At 34.9% G+C, this 19,541-nt stretch overlaps 1 protein-coding gene across 1 annotated transcript in view; it reads right to left on the bottom strand.

Moving 5' to 3' along the window:
* The window catches only part of LOC136027672 (probable chitinase 10), a 231,098-nt gene that overhangs the window by 32,818 nt on the left and 178,739 nt on the right, over nt 1–19,541 (bottom strand). Inside the window, 6 exon segments of the mRNA XM_065705119.1 lie at nt 4,191–4,808; nt 5,249–5,462; nt 11,997–12,100; nt 14,375–14,564; nt 16,043–16,249; nt 16,468–16,742. Of these exon segments, the coding sequence (XP_065561191.1) occupies nt 4,191–4,808; nt 5,249–5,462; nt 11,997–12,100; nt 14,375–14,564; nt 16,043–16,249; nt 16,468–16,742 (1,608 nt within the window).

Genomic DNA, 19,541 nt, shown 5'->3' with positions numbered 1-19,541 from the left:
AACCTAAACCATTTCTGAGATAGCAAGAAGTCAATTAACTAGAATTTTACCTTAGAATTTTCCTAATGATTGGCACTCACTGGGAGGAGGCAACCAGACATGTATCTACTTAGAAGACGTGCAATAAATGAAAAAGGGCCAAAGTTTGGTACATTCGACAGAGCAAATTTTGCCAGAAAAAATTCCATATTTTTCAGAAAATGAAATAACACACGTTAGAGAAAATGATTCTTAGCCTACTTCATAATATGCAGAAAATTTGTAGCTAACACATTTTGAAGCAACTTTCAAAACACTTTACCCCCCTCCTCCCTAATGCGCAAATATATATAGCCCAAATTTTATATTTCCCTCGCGTTTTTCCGTTTCTTAATTTCTTTGGCGGTGTTTCAATTTATGGTTGAAACGCATGGCAAAATACATGGGAAATATGTAATTTGGGCCTTCTATTTACGCCTTAGGGGGAGGGGTGGTTGGGGTTAAAGGGTAGTGAGAGCGGCTTCAAAATGTATTAGGTAACAATTTTTCTGCATATTATGAAGTAAGAATTGGCGTCTTAATATGTTTCCTTTTCAAGAGCCCTAATTGTTTATAAATATCCCTCTTTTTTAAATTTATTTCTGCGGGTGCACACAATCACAGTGATTGCGGCTTTGTCTCATTGTTCACCAAATATAAAACTTTTGCTTACAATTTTCGTATTTTTTAGTCTGGCATTCGCACCGACACTTGTCTATTGGAGAAGCAATTACTGTGTCGGTAATAAGAGAAAATAGTACGAAAGCTATCATAATCCCAAATAGCAACACCCATAGCAAGCAATGAACTGATAAAGGGCTGAATATAATAAGCCAAATATAAGCATTGTTACCATACATTTCGCAGAATTCTCAGATGTAAACAAGTTACAGAGGCGTGCAATCAAACTCAATAACCATTTTAAAGTCTCAATCAACCCTTTTTAGGCGTTTATTATCATATGTTTGAGTTTGTAAACACCTGCTGTAATGGCTGTATTTGCAACCCTTTGAGCGTTACATAAAATAAGAACCGAATCAAGAAAAGAAATACAAAATTTTTAAAGCGAATGAAAGTTGAAAATACAAAAAAATACGTATACAAAATATTTGACTTATAGCTTAATTTGAACTTAATATTGTTGGCTTTTATGAGTGGGTAATCATTTTTAGTGACCTATAGTGATCGCAATTTCTGGCGGTCTGTCTCTCTGTCGGTCCCGGTTTTGCTAGTTTGGGCACTTCCAGATAAGCTAGGACGATGAAATTTGGCAGGCGTATCAGGGACAAGACCAAATTAAATTAGAAATAATCATTTTTCTGATTCGATAATCGTTTCCATCTGGGGGGAGGGGGAGTGGGTGGACGGTTAATCCGGAAAAATTAGGAAAAATGAGGTATTTTTAACATAAGAACGGGTGATCGGATCTTAATGAAATTTGAGATTTAGAAGGATATCGTTTCTCAGGGATATTATTTTAGATCCCGTCCGGATCCGGTGACATTGGAGGGAGTTGAAGGGGATTCCTGAAGGCTTGGGAAACGCTTAGAGTGGAGAGATGGGGATGAAACTTGGTGGGAAAAATAAGCACAAGCCATAGATACGTGATTTACATAACCAGAACGGATCCACTCTCTTTGGGGGAGTTGGGGGGGGTGATTCGGATGATTGGGAAAAATTAGAAAAAAGAGGTATTTTTAACTTACGGACGAGGGATCGGATCTTAATAAAATTTGATATTTAGAAGAACCTCGTAACTCAGACCTCTTATTTTAAATCCTGACCGGATCCGGTGTCATTGGTGGGAGTTAGGGGGACCGGAAATCTTGGAAGACGTTAAGAGTGGAGAGATCGGGATGACACTTGGTAGGAAGAATAAGCAGAAGTCCTAGATACGTGATTGGCATAACCGGAATGGATCCACTCTCTTTGGGAGAGTTTAGGGGAGGAGGACATAATTTGATAATTCGGAAAAATAAAAAAATAAAAACGAGGTGTTTTTAACTTGCGAATGGGTGATTGGATCTTAATGAAATTTGATATTTAAATGGACCTTCTGTCTCAAGAGCTCTTATGTTAAATCCTGACTGGATCCGGTGACATTGGGGGGAGTTGGAGAGGGAAACCGAAAATCTTAGAAATCACTTAGAGTGTAGAATCGGGATGAAATTTAGTGGGAAGAATAAGCACAAGTCCTAAATACGTTATTGGCATAACCGGAACGAATCCACTCTCTTTGGGGAGGTGGGTGGGGGAATGGAATTAGTAGAAAAGCCTATCAGACGACAGGCATAAGAAAGAAAAAGACAGTAGCTCACACCCTTTTGTGAGGAACAGAGAAATTTTATTTCGCCCCCTCTCCCAAAATTAACATTTTATGTTCCGCTACCCCTTAAAAAAGCAAGAAAGCTTATATAAATTGGGGTATAATTTAAAAACTACTTATGAAGTTTGACAAATTGTAATAATACCCACTAACTTCATGCAATATCCTCAGTAGGATATTGCATGCCTTCAGGCTTCAGCTGAAAAAACATTCCCAGATTAGTGATTGGCTGGATGTTAGGGACCCTTTATAGTGTTTAAACACGGTTCATTTGACAATTAGTTTTCTTGAGGGGCTATCATTTTTATTCTTTAACGCGACGGTAAAACAGTTTGGTTACAATTGAGAGAACTCATATATTGTTCGTCTTATTTTTGTATTTCTAATTATCGCTAACTAGCAACTCTAAATAAACCATGTCTAAAGAAACAAACTTACAAAGAATGGCAATTAATACTAGTTTAAACATGTCATATAACTACTGAGGCATAAACTTTGAAAGCTGCTTATGAATAACAAATACTACACCTGGATTGTAAAATTGGAACAGGAAAAACACCAGTTGTGCAATTCGCTTGATTTAATAGTTTTTATCAGAGCAATTTCAGGATTTTGACTAACTCCATGAGTTGCTACTAACGAAGTGATTCCTGTAGGAAATGGATTTATGTGGGCATGTTTTTCTTGAAAACGGTGATGTTTCGAAAATAGCAGACACTGGCCTTTTTTTAGTCATCCCTTGCTGGGGGTTCCTTTGAACAAAAAAATTATAAATTGCCCAATTTGTACTTTTGAGTTTAAACATTATTTTTTAAACCAATGTTATATACCCACTACATTATGCATTTATTTTTTTAGAAAGAAAATTTGGTCTCATTTTCTTGAGATAAAATGTTAACTGCTCTCTTTTCCGAAATTTATCCAATTATAAAATGAAGTCGCACTAATACAGTTTGGGAAACTTTAAAACATAAAATATGATGTTATTCTCTTCACGTTAACTTAAAGAATGTGCTTTTTTAATTTTTTTTTCTATTACAAGATGATATATGGACCATTTGTTCATTTATGTTCATTATTTTATAGTTGTACAAACACCGTTAGGGGGGGGGGGGTAAGAAAAATTTCCTGTGTGGGCGGGGAGTAGAAGCCTTGAAAAAGGATATTTCAGCCCAAACAATACAGCTTTCCTTGATAAGCCTACCACGTCTATATTTGGGGAGGATTAGCTCTCTTGACCTTCCCTCATTTGGAGGATTCACTTGCTTAAAGAAACCCGATGATTGAAGATTTAAATGAAAAAAATTATGACATGGTTTCTACGAGGAGACAGTATATAGGGATAAACTACTACCATTTTAGTAATTTTGCGCCATTGCTAGAGCTACTTAAACTTAAGTTTCTAAATAAAAAACTAGGTAGAGTTAAGACAACCTTTGCGTTTCTCATTGTTTCAAGAATGAATACTCAAAGACAACAGCAGTGTAAAAATAAGTGAATACTCTTTCACATTACCTCAAGTATGAAAGATTTACGCAATAGTATATGTTTCTCCGTTCAAATTTAAAAGGATAATTAAGCACTTGCAATCAGAGTTGCCACCTGATGACAAAAAATCACCAAATTCTTGTGATATTCTGGTTGATTTACTGATTTTCTTCAATAATCTAGTGACTTATGTGAAAATGTAGTAATTTTTTGCTTATGCAATATAAAAAGTCACTAAAAATAGTGATAAATCACTAGGAGTGACAACCCTGCTTGCATTACCAACTGGTGAACGAAAATTTCTTACATTGAACCACTAGCCAAACTTTAGTAATAAGACTAGAGATTTATGACTTACTTGAATCGACGTCTGTGCCAGGAGTCACTTCTTGTCTTTTATCTGTACTACTCTGTGTCACTGCTGGTGCAGCAACGGGAGCTGTAAAGCTCATAGACATAGTTGCGGCAATTGAAGCAACCCTCTCACAATCAACATTTTCTGGGTAGTCACAATATTTTCCATCTGCATTCCAACTTAATCCAGGAGCACAATTCATCATGATGAGATTTCCACCAACACAAGCTGCGAACTTATTACAGCCACCAGAGGGGTCAGGATAATACTCTCCTTGGATACAACTCTCAGGAGCTATAGGTTTTTGAGTAGTAGTTGTTGTTTGAGTAGTTGTTGTTTGTCTTGTGCTTGTACGTGTAGTGGAGGCTGTCGTTGTTGTTGAAGTAGTAGTAGTTGGTGTTGTAGTAGGGGCTTTTGTTGTTGTGGAGGTAGTTGTGGTTGGTACTGTTGTAGTAGAACGTGTGGTTGTTGTTGCACTTGGTGTTGTGGTAGCACGTGTCGTTGTGGTCTTGGGTGGTTGTGTTGTACTTTGTTCCGTTGTGCCTTCGGTCGGTGTGTTAGGTCTTGGCCACTTGGATGTGGGTACCAGTGTTGAATCGGTTGGTTTTGGTGTATTTGAACCTGTAAAAAGAGAGAATTTTATTACTACTCAGCAAGGGGATAGTAAGCTTCTCAAAACATTGCAGTTTGTAAAACATTTGTTCATATGAAAGAGTTTTTTGTGACATATAATAGAAGGAAACTCTGGTTCTTTTTCCACTGCTCCAAATGTCATTAGTTAGACGGTAGTTAATCTTATGAATTTAGTAATAAATTCTCTTCCTACAGATTTTTAGGTTGTATTATGTTTCTACTCATTTGAGAACGAGTTGTGTATATTTCCACTTTACAACAAATTTGACTTTTACACTAAATAGGGGCTTAAAGCGTGTTTTTTTTTCTGGAAGCCTCTCAAGCAATGTTATATAATCTGCCAACGGTATACCTCAAGGATCATTACAAATTCATATTTTACTAAGGATCTAATCAGAGAATACTGTCATCAAGAAAAATAGGCATACCGTCATCCCAGTCTTCTTCGAATTCAACAGGAGGAGGTGTTACAACCACAGGAGTAGTGCAGGATTTTTTATAGGTGTCATTTCTTAAGCCCAATCCTCTTGCAATAGCTCTTGTTAAGCGGAAGCTTTCTTCGCAACAGATATTATTAAAGTCGTCCATATCCAAAGACCATACTGATGCTCCAGCAAATCCTGCCTGATTGATGAAATCCGCCTACAAATTATGATCAAATTATAGGTTTTATCCGTTTGTTTTACAAAGATTTATTTGCTGAATAGATCGATGACGATACAGAATAACCATTGAAATACATGAGCAAATAAACAGCCATGAATTACCTAAAATTAACAGTGTAAATCATTGGAAGCAATAAAAAAAAAACAGACATAAATAACCATAATACCAGCTTCAGCTGCATTAGGAAACCTTTGCTGGTGGCATGGAAGAAAAAGAACAAGAAGCTAGTCAAAACACAAGCTGTCTGTAGTAGGCTAATTATAAATTAAGGCTTATGTGGTATGACCATGACTGGGCTACGGTAATTTCAAGGTTTTCAGTTACCAAAAACCTTGAAGTTGAAAGGTTTTTCAATTACCTAGTCAAAACAAAAGGCTGCGGTGATTGAAATAAATTTAAAGCGAGAATGGAAAAACCGGACAATACTTTTCAGCATTGTCAACAGCTATTTTTTTTAAACAGCCAGAGGAGGATGAGCTGCCTCCCCCACAACATTTGGCTCTTTATGCTAAAATTTGTTTTTGTGTCCCAGTGCTTCAAGAACAACAGCATAAGCACAGAGGCAACTGGAATGAAATTAAAAGAGATTTTCACAGTATTCCAAGTAGGGACGTATTTTCTGTGGAACAAAAAGGGGGGACAAATGCCTCTCTGAGACTCCAGTTTCCCCCCGCTGAAATTTAGTGTATTCAAAAATCTTGTCAAAACTAAGATAAGCCTGCATAATTCAAGCATCCACAGAAACAGATCAGTTTTCTTTAGTATTTATTTGCCTTTATGTTACTAAATGGGTCATTATTCAGGTTTCAGTGTCGTTTTCACTTGATTTGGGAGAATTGGCTCCGCTTTGCCCCCCCCCCCTCGTAATTTTGACAAAACTACGCCACTGATTCTAAGGATAGAAGAGCTTGTTGATGTGCACTTGCTTTAAACAGCACAATTTCCCGTTCACATATTTGAAGTGGAGACAGCCCTGCGTTTTGATGTCACTCTTCACTTTCAGTCGAAAAAGGACTTTTATGTTTAATTGCTAGGAAGGATTGTTGAAGCATCCACAAACTAAAAAACCAAATTTTGGTATAACTAGCTTTATTTTCTAACAATTATTTTTAATGAGAAAAAAGACAGACTTGTGAATATCTAAGAAATCCAATAATTTAAAATTTACCAGATGAACTTACAAAAATTATTTAGCTTGAGGACATGGGTGGAAGATCCAAATTGTTAAATAACTATCACATAGTGCCTTTTGAATTGTCGAAAGAATTTGTTTCGAGTGCTTGAATAAAAGAAAAAAACTTCTGAAAATTCCAATGCAGTCAAATGTGTCTTCTTACCCTTAATTTAAATATATACTCAGAATTTTTCTATGAATTACTTTTAGATTATGTCTCTTTTATAATATTTGATGTTTAAATTTTTGAATTTTATACTATCTAATTTAAAAATAGACTCCTTTGTATATGACTTCTCCATCTCCCTCCTCAAGAAGCTAACACAAAACTCAAATGTCACTTAATTTGCTTACTTTATATTAGTACAATCCTACAACCAATTGAAATTCGAATGCGTCAATAACAGAAACGTCAATCAAACATAGAAAGCAAACCCCACATGCGTGCAGTTAAGTAATTCAACTTCCAGATTGGACAAATTTCCGTACATAAGGCTGAAAATGTGACTTCTTTCCCTTAATGTAAATATATACTTAGGATTTGTTCATGAATTACTTTTAAATTTTGTCTCTTTCATAATAATTCGTGTTCAAATATTTGAATTTCATAAAATCTAATTTGATGTATCAAAATGCTCCAAAACTGATTAAATCTATTTTTTCCAAGTTTCTGTTTCACCTTAGATGATTCCTGTGATTTCTTTATGCTGATTCTTAATCAGAATCTAATGTAACGTTGCGAGTCCAGTCACATGATAATTGTTCAAGGAGTAATTAAGGACTAAGGTTTTTCTTATAAAGCAGGTTCCTGGGATTGACATAAATCTTTTAAGTGCTGTACAGAAAAATTTGGAAATAATTCAGGAGAGAACCAATCTAATGAGGTTACACGTGGAAGTTGAACGTTAAACACGAACAATTTATATTAATTAGAAAGGAAAAGAGTCGAAGCTTGATATAATCAGGTATCGGTAAGATGGAAGAAAAAAGGGGAAAACAAAATTCTGGTACTTGACTATGATAGTAAAAAAGAAATCACCTGTGCAATAGCACAAACACAGAAACAAACACACACCATAAAACCAAACATAAGAAATATATCCTATAAAAATAATAATAATATTAAATAATACAAAATATAATAAATAATAAAAAAATATAGTAAATAATAAATAATGAATAATAAAAAATAGAGAATATAAAATTTTTTAACCATATAAACAAACAAAAAACAGAAGGAGAAAGGGAAACTGTTTTCCTACTTTAGTAATTAACAGAGATCAGTACTTTAACGAGGCCTTAACCCTACTCATTCATCCAATCACATAGGTGAAGCAGCATAGCCATACATAATCAACCGCAAAGAAAAATCCATGGACAGGCAGTCGTGTCGTAAGTAAGTATAAGTCGTACCAAATACAAGGGCTTATCAGGAGAATACACACTTGCCTAAAGAGTTTCCGCACTTTAAATTCCCTACCCAGGCATGTGGCGTGCCTACCGTAAATTACCTATGGTATCCCCGTGCTGGAATCACCCCCGGAGCATATGCCTATTAAAAAATAAATGTAAAACAACCAAATAACTCCAGAACTAGCATATCATACCTTGGTTTTGGCCTTCGTGTATTTATATTAACCTGCATGATCTTACCACACACGCGAGGAGTGAAGTTCGGTGACAACAAAATATAATGAAAATAGAATATTTTATTAGCAAAATTGTGAAGGTCATTTGTGAATTATTGAATTGGAAGCTTCGGCTTCAGCTGACCATCTCAAAGACAAAGAAAAGTTCATTATTAATACGATTCTTGAGGACACCGTTTAGTTTGCTTTGACTAGTGATAGAATATAGTGTCTAAACATGGATTAAGGGTAAAATTCTAGTTACTTGACTTCTGGCTATCTCAGAAAGGGTTTAGTTTAGGAAAATTAAACTTTTAGGGATGAATCTACAGACTAAAGTATGTCCCTGGAAGGTATTTTGAAGCATCTACCTCCACTCCTTCTCCCTCTAGAGGGGCCTGACCTTTGATGACTTTTAAAAATATGTGTGTTATAAAATTGAAACCTTGCAAAATAGATCTTCTGCTTAATTGAAGTACAACAAAATTGTATTCAGCTTCATAACTTTGCTCAATTTCATTTTATAAGGTTTTAAAGATATGCAAATACATTTCCTAAATTTTGAAAAAAAACATTGATAAGGCTCAATCTACTCAAATAACAGGAATTGCATTTTTAGAACTAAAGGCAGAGAAAAAGCAAATAGTAACCGAAAATTAAGGTAAAATATTGTTTGGTCAAAATTTCAATAGGTGTAGACCTGTCATGTAGGCAAATTTCAGGGCCCTCTAGAGGGAGAAGGAGTAGAGGCGGGTACCTTAAAACACCTTCCCAGGACATACTTTAGCCCGTAGACCCATCCCTGAAAGTTTTATTTTCCTAACCTAAACCCTTTCCAAGATAGCAAGAAGTCAATTAACTAGGATTTTACCAAATTAAGATTTGGGACTTGCCAAGGACCGAAGAACAGAAAATTATATCGTTCCAGGATAAGGGGTTGCTGCCCAAAACAAAATACTGCATCGATGGACACACCATAACTTTGTTCTCTTACGAGATGCAACATGTTTGGAAGTGTAACACTGCGTTCTCAATTTCCAAGTTGTAGTTTTCATAATTTTGCTTATAAATTATTCTATTTTCATGATATTTGTTTTTTTTTTTTCATTAGTATTAATCAAACTTCATTTCTCCGAGTGAGTTTTAAATAACACGAAAATAAATCACCTTACCAAAAAGAATAGCAATATTCTTAATTTTGGCCTGAGCAACTTAATTCCACCAGCTCAAACAAAACAAGTTCCATCCTTTAATTCGGTCCTTTTTTCCCATCTCATTTAGTTTTCAGGACTTTGAAAGTTTCATGTTTAATTTAAAACACTTTGTGTCCTCTTTTTTCGGTCACACTAGCAACGACATATTCTATCTTTTTGTATGAAAATCCTTTTAGGATTCTTTAAAGGATTAAATAACAAATAATCAGTTTTTTTCTAACTGAAAGTAAGGAGCGACGTTAAAACTTAAAATAAACAGAAATTATTCCGTATATGATAGGGACCGTCCCCTCCTCAACACCTACCACCCACTCTTTATGCTAAAACTTTTATTGTTTAAAAAAATAGAGTCATGAGAAAGAGGCAAAGTTCAGTGCACTGAGCGAGTTGTTGAAAAGGGGACAGCCCCTTTCATAGACGGAATAATATCTGTTTGTTTTAAGTTTTAATGTCGCTCTTTGCTTTAAGTTAAAAAAAAAACTTTTTTCTTATTTAATTTCTGAGCGTTTTTGAATTAATGCAGGTTTTTATTCTGGCTCATCGTACATGAATAATTGCAAAAAAAATTGCATATTAGTTTTACTTTTTATGGCTTTCTCAAAATTTTGATCGGGCGACTTTGAGGAAAAGGGGTGGGGGAGCCTAGTTGACCTCCAATGTTTTTGGTTACTTAAAAAGGGTACTACGACTTTTAATTTTAGTTACGAAAGTTTTTATTAGTAATAGATATACGTAACTTATGAATTAACTTACGTAACAAACTTCATATAAGTAATAATTTCTGTATGTTTTAAGTTTTAATGTTGCTCCTTACTTTCAGCTAACAGAAACCGGATTTTTGTTAAATTTAATTTCTGATATTTTTAAATAATTCTAGGAAATCTGGCTTCCCCTCAATGAAAAATTCTCTTGCCCCTTGAAACATCCTCCATGGAAAGATTGTCCAACGCAACCTTCTCCCCCGACCCCCCCCCCCAATAAAAAAATCCCTGAAAATGTATGTATGCTTCCCAATAACCAGTACTATACGTAAACAATGGCCAGAGTTGACAACTTGCAGCCCTTCCCCCGTGGACTGTGGGGGATTAATTAATCCTCAAAGATATTGTTATTAAATTTCTCGCCTATGCCCAATAAAATGGCTATCTAGAAATTTTGATCAAGTGACTCTGGGGAAAAAAGAGTGTCGGAGGGGGCCTGTTTGCTCTCCAATTGTTTTGTCACTTAAAAAGGGCACTAGAATTTTTAATTTCCGTTCGAATAAACCTTTTCGTGGTATTGTAGGATCAATGGGCTGATACGATCCCCCTGGGGAAAAAACAAAACAACAAAATTAACAAATAAACACACATCCATGATGTTACGTCTGGCAAAAAATTCGAAGTTCCACATTTTGCAGATAGGGGCTTGAAACGTCTACAGCAGGGTTCTGTGATACACTGAATTTGATGGTGTGATTTTCATTAAGTTTCTATGACTTTTAGAGGGTGTTTCTCCCTTTTTTCAAAAATAGGGCAAATATTAGCAGGCGCGTAACCTTTGATTGGTAAGACTAAACTGCATGAACCTTATATGTTTAAAACCAGCATAAAGATCAATTTTTTTTGAAGTATCTATTGGTATGAAAATTCCCTTTTTGGAACTTTGGTTACTATTGTGCCCGGTAACTCCTTACTTACAGCTCGTTACCACATTCGTTATCAAACAATTCGTTACCCCAAACTGTTTGATTTTGAATGCTTTAAAAAGTAAATTTGCTTTGCAACAACTGTATTTTCACAAAAGTAAAAAAACGTAATATATGATTCGGTTTATCGCTCTTTGGCAGAATTTAAAGCTGACAAAAAAAGGGGCCAGATTCTCGCTTGTTTTCAGTATTTATTCTAACGATTATATCCTAAAATATATTGTAACTTGAGGCTAAAGACAAACCCTGGCTGTGAAGTTTGGAAGAATCCTTCAATTTATCTTAATTTGAATAGCCCTAAAATATAAATATTTTCCTAGTTACTGCTAAATTTAGGTTCACTTGGATTCATTCAATCTTGTTTGTTTACATCTGTAGTTTTAGGGGTTTGCCCAATTAATATTTGACTCAACTTTCATTCTTTTTCACTAAATGCCTAATTTATTGTAAGATTGTTTACGAGCTCGGAAACAGTACACATTACACTGGACTTTTTGCTCTGGGGCATACCACAGATAATACTTGTGTAAAAAAAGAGGTATATATTATAGATAAAGTAGTTCTTAAACAAGCTTAAAAAAGTGTACAGCCCTTTAAATTGGATAGCAAAAAGGAAAAAATCATAATTTTTCGGTTTCTTTTGAAGGATATAATTTTTTTAAAAAGGTATCAAGTAACTTAAATAATAGTAAAAGAAGAGAAAAAATATGATAACCAAAAGCAATTAAATAAGATAAATAGCATTAGGATATCAAAAAAAGAAGTTCACTAAAAACAGTAAAGTATCAAATAGTCTTCATACCCTACCTTATTTTCAAAATTTTCAGCATCTTCGTAATTGACCCAATCTCTTTTTTGAGTGATAAATGAACCCAACTTATTCCTTCCTTGACTCCAGTCTAGGTTTTTAGCTGAAATAAACAGAACAGAGATAATTATAGAAACATTGAAACTAATTTTATTTCTAGTGTCCATTAGGATATTGCAATCAGCTATAACGGCTTTGACACAGTAAATGGGTGGTATTTGAATACTTTTATATTTGGTTCACTGTCATAACTGAGATTTAAAGTCATTTAGGGCCCCCTTAGAATTACTGTTTCTTGTGTTTTATGTCAGTAAGCTTTGCTGAGTACTTCATAGGCTCAAAGACAACAAAATCTTTTTCAGGATCTAATTTTCGTCCTTACTTACTTGTACTTGTGGCGGGAATCAGGCGTTTCCACCTCGCCCGGCATCGATGATCTTAGAGACCTTCTTGGACCATGTTGTTTGATCTTGTGCCAGCTGCTCTGCAAAAGCGAGCCACTGTGTTGACCATCTGTGACCGAATTTTCTGAAACCCCCGATTGGTTCAAGGTCTGACTTGGCCAGGTTCCACCAGTTCTTCCTCTGTCCTCTTTGGCGTTTCTTCCAGTAGCTAATAGGCTCAACTATAAGTATTTGGCGAGGCAGGTTCTCTGGCGGTTTCCGTAATACATGGCCCAACCATTTCAAACGGCGTTCTTTAATAGTGAGCACAACATCTCTCTGAATATTGCACATTCGACGTATATTCACGTTGGAGATACGGTCACGTACCTGTACTCTGATAATTCTTCGTAGAAAAGTATGCTCAAACACCTTAAGTGTATTCTCTTGTTGTAGTTTTACCGACCATGTTTCGCACCCGTAAAGGAGAACGGTGCGGACTAGTGCCATGTAAATTCGAACTTTCGTTTGGACACTGATTTCGCGGCGATTCCATAAGGGTTTCCGAAGGGAGGCAAAGACTGTCTGCGCTTTCTGTATTCTCTGTTGGATATCAGCGTCAGAAGATCCGTCAGTACAAAGCTGGGAGCCTAGGTATGTGAAACGGTTGACTTTTTCCAGCTGAAATCAGCCAGAATGCAGGGATTCTTTGAAAACTTATACATAGTTTCCCATTTAATACGTGTTAAAAATTTTAAACGATTTCTCAGGTTGGCCATGGAGCAAACAATTAGATTTTAGTGATTTGCATTTTTATTTGTAGTTTATATGTTTATATTTTATTTATATTTTGATATGTTTCAGATAAACAAAACAAGTTTTTTTTATCTGAAAGTAAGGAGTGACATTAAAACTTAAAACGAACAGAAATTAATCCGTATATGAAAGGGGCTATTCCCTCCTCAACTCCCCGCTCTTTCCGCTAAAGTTTTTACTGTTGTAAAAAGTGGAGTTGAGAGAAAGAGTCAAACTTTAGCGCAAAGAGCGAGGCGTTGAAGAGGGAACAGTCCCTTTCATATACGGAGTAATTTCTGTTCGTTTTAAGTTTAATGTCGCTTCTTACTTTCAGCTACAAAACAATTATTTTTTTATTTAATAATGAATTTTAAGACAGACACTTTTAAACTTTTTAAAATAAATTTTTAGTCCATGGTAAATCTTTCATACCAGAGAAGTCAGTCCTTCCAAACTTCATTGTATCATACATTTTACTTACGAATCACTCCTGGAACACACCTACCTGTCCTTCAACCAATAGCCCTGGCATAACCTGTAATGAAAAGGTTAATACCAATAACCAGAAAACGATTAGCTGTAAGCAGTAAATCGAATTTCTTTTCAAGGTTTATAAAGACATTTAAAAAGGTTAATTTTCTTTTTTGTTTTGCATTGCCATGGCCCTAAGACTTCAGCGCAATAAAACTTACTTACTTACTTATACTTAAACTAATATATTTTTCTCTATTGCTCACCATTATTTGAAATAATAATGTTCTATATGGTCACCTGCTGTTAGAACGCACTCAAAGTCCATGCTTGTTTCTTGAAATTGGCTGTTTTTGTTGCACGCGATGACAACGAGCGTAAAAGGGAAATCAACATTGCCACTAAATAAATCTTGATATTCTGCTATTATATTTGATATACAGCCCAAAAATACACTTGAAAATTTAATTGATATCTTTAAGAGTTATTAATACTAAAATGAGAGAAGGAATTTTTAATTAATTTGAAAACTGGTTACCAGGTCTTCAAGGTCTGCATTTTCAATTCAACATGTTAATCTTTCGATTTGAAGTACTCTTTCTTGTATTAACAGGCAATACTGGCAATTTTTTGGCAAATTCTTTTTTTAACATTATTTACTAACTTGCCGAATAGATATTATTTGACTTTCAAACAAAAGTTTTGAAGCAGAACCAAATTTATTTTACCTGCATTGCAAATCTCGTAGTAAGCCATAAGCCCGGGTTCTTTTGTATAAGGCCCTGCTGAGCCAGAGCCTAAACTCTTCGATGCGTCACCTTCTTCAGCAAGTAAATAGCTTCTGCCATAAGTGGACATGCCAACAAGAAGTTTATTGGTCGAGAAGCCTTTAAATTCCAAGTAACGCATAGTGGACTCCTAGAAGACAAGGAATGTATTAAAAACTTGAATACTATCTAATACTAAATTAACCAACTATGCGCTTGTATTTAATTAACTAGTTAATATTAATGCTTCTGACAATTCTTGAAACTAAACAAACCAACTTTTTTTAGAAACAATTTATCTCCAGTTTTTGCAAACGTCTACTTTTTGGCAATTAAAAACTAAATGGTATAATTAATTATGCCAAAATTACAAAATATCTAAATTTTTTGCACGTTCACTTTATATTGGTATGCCTTTTTTTTATTTTTGGCTGCAACTAGAAGAATTTGAAACTTATGAGAGTTAAATCTTCGACAGCGTTACATGGGAAGATAGGGATTAAAACTACTATAGCCACTGACAGCATAGCGTCTGGCCAAAAAAAAATGAGAAATTTCAAAGAAAACTTAATCACTGATAAAATTAATCCTCAATTTATTTGGTTAAAGCTGAATTTTCACTAAAAATCATAATTAAGCTATTTTTTGCTTTTAAAGATTATATGTCGAAATCCAATGTTCACAAAGTATGCCCAGGTTTAGTTTCTTGACTTTTGAGGTGGTAGGCTTAATGGTGACAAAAATTTATGTTATCTTTATCTCCCCTAAAATATGAAACCCATGAAAAGACATGTATGTAGCACTTTAGGGCAAGTAAGGATCAACATGTCAAATATTAGATGATGTAGGTGTTGTTCTTTTCGACACATGCCTCAGTTATAAGTTCGAAACTATCTTAGCTGAAAGCCGAAACTATGTTTTTAGTGCCGGTAACTGGTACATTACCATTATTATACTATATATAATACATCTGTTTTTTGGATTACAATTTGCAATCAAAACAATTCCGTTTGAAGATGTCAAAATATAAAAATGAATCGTTTGTGCTCTTGTCCCCTCACCATTGCACCAAATTAATAATGTCTGATAGGAAAGACAAATAGCCCTAAATGCTTTACCAATTATTGCATTTACCCCTTGTCACTATGTCAAAATTTGGGCTAATAAAAAGATCGCAAAACGTCATTTCGTGTTGAATACTAAACCAGTAAAAAGTATGAGAAGCTTTTGAGCAACAACGGTTTTTACAAATGAACTCTTTGTGTCTCCCTGAATTGTCTACTGGCCCTTTACAAGACCACTATACTTCTATTATAGTTGGAAGGAAGGCCCTCCTCCCTCATCGTAACATATTAATACTTATCAGGAAGAAGTCAGATAACCGAAAGTATTCTCTCTATCTATAAGTTTATCAGAGCGGTAATGGTAATCTAAGAATTAGTGATATTTGTGATCAAAAGTAAAAAGGCATTTGAAATATACTGTGGATTTTTTTTCTCTTACGGGTAGATAGGGCTTTTTCCAACTTATATAGTCAGATCAAAAAACAAATTGAAAAATACCAATTCGCAACCCCCTATCCCCTTTTCTCAATAAACATAATTTAACACAAATTTAGGTTTAGCTTACCACATCATTTCCATCCTTAGACCTGGTAGGAGCAATATACCCAGCCTCATTTTCCCAAGGCCCATGATAATCGTAAGCCATGACGGATATAAGGTCAAGACTATCACTTAAAGCCTGAGCATCATAAGCTTCATCTATGATTTTTTTGTCAGCTGATATGGATCCTGATAGATGAAGATTTGATCCACGGAAAACTTTCTTCAATTCCTAAAAAATATATATTGCATTAAATAGCTTATTAACACGAACTGAAATCTTATTTTTATTTATTTTTAAACGCTTATATTTAACTTCGTCTGTTTAATTAATCGCATTTTTAAACTAAAGAAATGAGCATTAAGGAAACTTTGGAGTTGTAAGATATGACAAATAAAAATGCAGATTGACAACTTCCCCTTAAAATTTTTCTAAGATTAGGAACTTACCCTTAGAAGTTTTCCGTAGTTTTCACGGTCACTTTGGGGTCCTTTGCTGCAATCTAGATGCCAACATGTAGGATATTGCCAATCAATGTGTAATCCATCGAAACCGTAAGCTTTCAAAAAGGCAGTTGCGTGAGTCGTAAATTGTGCTCTTTTCGCTTTGTCGCTAACCATTCGAGAGTATTTGTCACCAGATGAATCCGCCCATCCACCGAGACCAAGTAGCACTTTGAGATCGGGGTTTTTTTCTTTTAGGGATATGGCTCGCTCGTACATTTCTGAAAAAAGGTAAATGCATTCAAAAGGATATACACGACTTCGATTTTTTCATGAAATTATACCGGTTCACATGCCTTAAATCAAAAATTGCCTTTAAGACTATACTGGTGGGATGGCTTACCATATGACTAGCGGAAATCCACCAGAACAACATTGGGAAAGCAAATCCAGGCTACAAGGGGAAAGCATTTCTGGCTATTAGATTCTTAGTAACAAATTCCAATCGTTATCGTAATGGCTTTAAAGCAACAATTCAATCTCACTATTTTGATTATTTTTTTAAATTTAATTATTTTATGGATGCAATAGTATTTTTAGAAGCGTTTCAGGATCATAGCTGAGATCCAATCACTGATGCCAATTTATGGAGATAATTTATTAAGTACGATGAACACGAGGTCAAATTTTCGTAATCTATTTTTTTCCGTCGATATTGGTACTAAATTTACTCTAGATGATCTTAAAAGCCACTTTCGCTTTACGTTGCGGCGCTTGAAAATGGTAGTTATTTTTACATTGAGGCATGGCTTGTCTCAAATGTACTTGCCGTTGGTGCAGCGTCTATTTTCAGTTGTTTCCGAAAACAGCATTCGTAAAATTAGAAAAATAACATTAAAATGAAGCTATAAAATCCATTTTAAACACCTCTAAAAGAATTCTTGCGTTTTTAGAAGTATTTTAGTAGTTTTTGGACCTCAATAGAGAGAAAGGCAGAAGGCATGCCTAGTGGTATCCTGGCTCTGAACGTGGCTGACATTTATAAGAATAACTATTTTATAACTGTTTTATAAAAATATTCTAGTTTATTTCTACTTTATGTGCTTACAATAGTTTTCTAGAGCAGTTTGGTATGTCGAATTAAAAAAATACAGTCTGCAATTCCCACGGCACCAAAATCTTTATGCTGTAATGTTTTTTTTTTTTTGTTTTTTTTTCGTCTGAAACATTCAAAAATTTAACAAAGACAAATTAACATAAATTCTGGCGCATAAACAAGGGGCAATAAAGAAATGAAAATAAATTTTTTAATGCAAAATTGTATGAAACAACCTCCCAAAACAACTAAGAAAATATTTTAACCCTGGGGCTAAAACCCCCCTCCCCAAAAAAAATGTCTGTCCGACTCGTAAAAACATAATGAAAATGAATATACGGAAATTTATGCGTTTTTTAGTTTTTTTTTGTGTAAAGCCCCCTCCCCGAAAAAAAATCCGTTTGTAAAACCCCTCCAGAAAATCCTGGATACGACTTTGTCCTGAACAGTTGAAATAAAACTGAAATTTGCTACAGCAGGGAAGAGTTCTAAATTGGAATTCAGAATAAAAAGTTATATCGGAAGTAAATAAAACCAAAAACAAAAAAAATCTCTGTTGTTCAGAATAATTAATGCCTCAGATTCTTAAAATTATATTCATATTCTTAAGTCTGCTTAGATAAAAAGAAAATGATGGGTCTGAAGCACTATCAGCGCTGGCTTAGAAAGAATCTCCACCCCTGGAAAATTTTATGGCTCGTGGAATCATTTCAGGAGACCCATTATTTTCAAAATAACAACAAATAGGCGGATGATACAAAATGGTAGGAGGCTGCAGAAAATTTAAAAATCATAAAATTCCATGGTTGCCAGGTCAGAAAATCCCTGACCCCTATATACCCGCTGATCAGAATATAGCAGCCGTAGAGCTAGATATATGGTATTAGCAGATAGATGAGGGGGTTAGGTAATTTGGAAAAGCAGGGATAGTATGTCACTTACATGAAATAGAAGGAGACGGGGTTTATTTTTACATGTTCTAAGCCCTAATTAGCTTGAATACTCATATAGTGTTACAAGTAACTATTCCATTGCTACTAAGAGCCGTGAGGCCAGATCATGATTTGAAATTTAGCTTGAACCGTTATAAATATAAAATGCAAAACACGAAGAATAATTTTGGCGTGACTGCAGTGGCATATAAAGACTTTAACACCTTTACTACTATTTATAATCTGAATACTGTCTAAAGCCAGCTTTACTCCCAAAGATACATACATTAACGCTTGTGCGAATGCAGACGCTTGTGTTGGGGGACGTGACATTTCAGATAAAAAAAACGCCAAAATTGGTAGATTATAAAGAAAATAAAATGACTTATAAACTCAAAAATGTAAGAGCTGGTAGAATAATCTTCGAGTTAAGAAGAGTATGGGCCTCAAGTTCTACCTCCCCCCACGATTAAGTGCCTACAGTGACCGTGATAGGAAAGGATGGTAGTCTGCTAGGATTTGGTTGCAGCTTTTGGAAACTTAAAATGGATTGTCTACAGGCAGGACCGTATTCAGGATTTTTTCAGGGGAAAAAATAATTTTTTTCGAGGGGGGGGTAGAAACTTCAAAAAATCAGTTTATATTCATTTTTGTTAAGTTTTTGTGAGTCGGAAAAAGATTTCAGAGGGAGGGCGGTCAGAATCCCTAACCTCCTAGATACGGCTTTGTCGATAGAGATACATTAATCGTAGCCTACCCTTTTGCGAATCGGTTTATGATGGCCTATGCAGCGTTCTCATCAGATGCAAAGAGCCTTTATCTGTAAGATCGTCTATTTATGGAAATAAGGATGAGAATGCTCTGGTCACCTACTAGAAATATACATTGAGAGCACATACATTGCAAATTTTGACAATTTTTTTTTACTTGAAACAACAAATTAGTAAATTAAAAAATACTCTTAGCTTTATACAATTCGTACTCTGTATGTCCTTGCTTCGTTTCTAAGCTTTGAAAATATCCCATTAGTTGATTAGTTAATAGATACTTTC

This window comes from Artemia franciscana, chromosome 5 (assembly GCF_032884065.1).
Source record: "Artemia franciscana chromosome 5, ASM3288406v1, whole genome shotgun sequence".
In the NCBI taxonomy this organism is placed as follows: Eukaryota; Metazoa; Arthropoda; class Branchiopoda; order Anostraca; family Artemiidae; genus Artemia; species Artemia franciscana.
The sequence above is the reverse complement of the archived record's forward strand: the minus strand, read 5'-3'. Positions and strand labels throughout refer to the sequence as shown.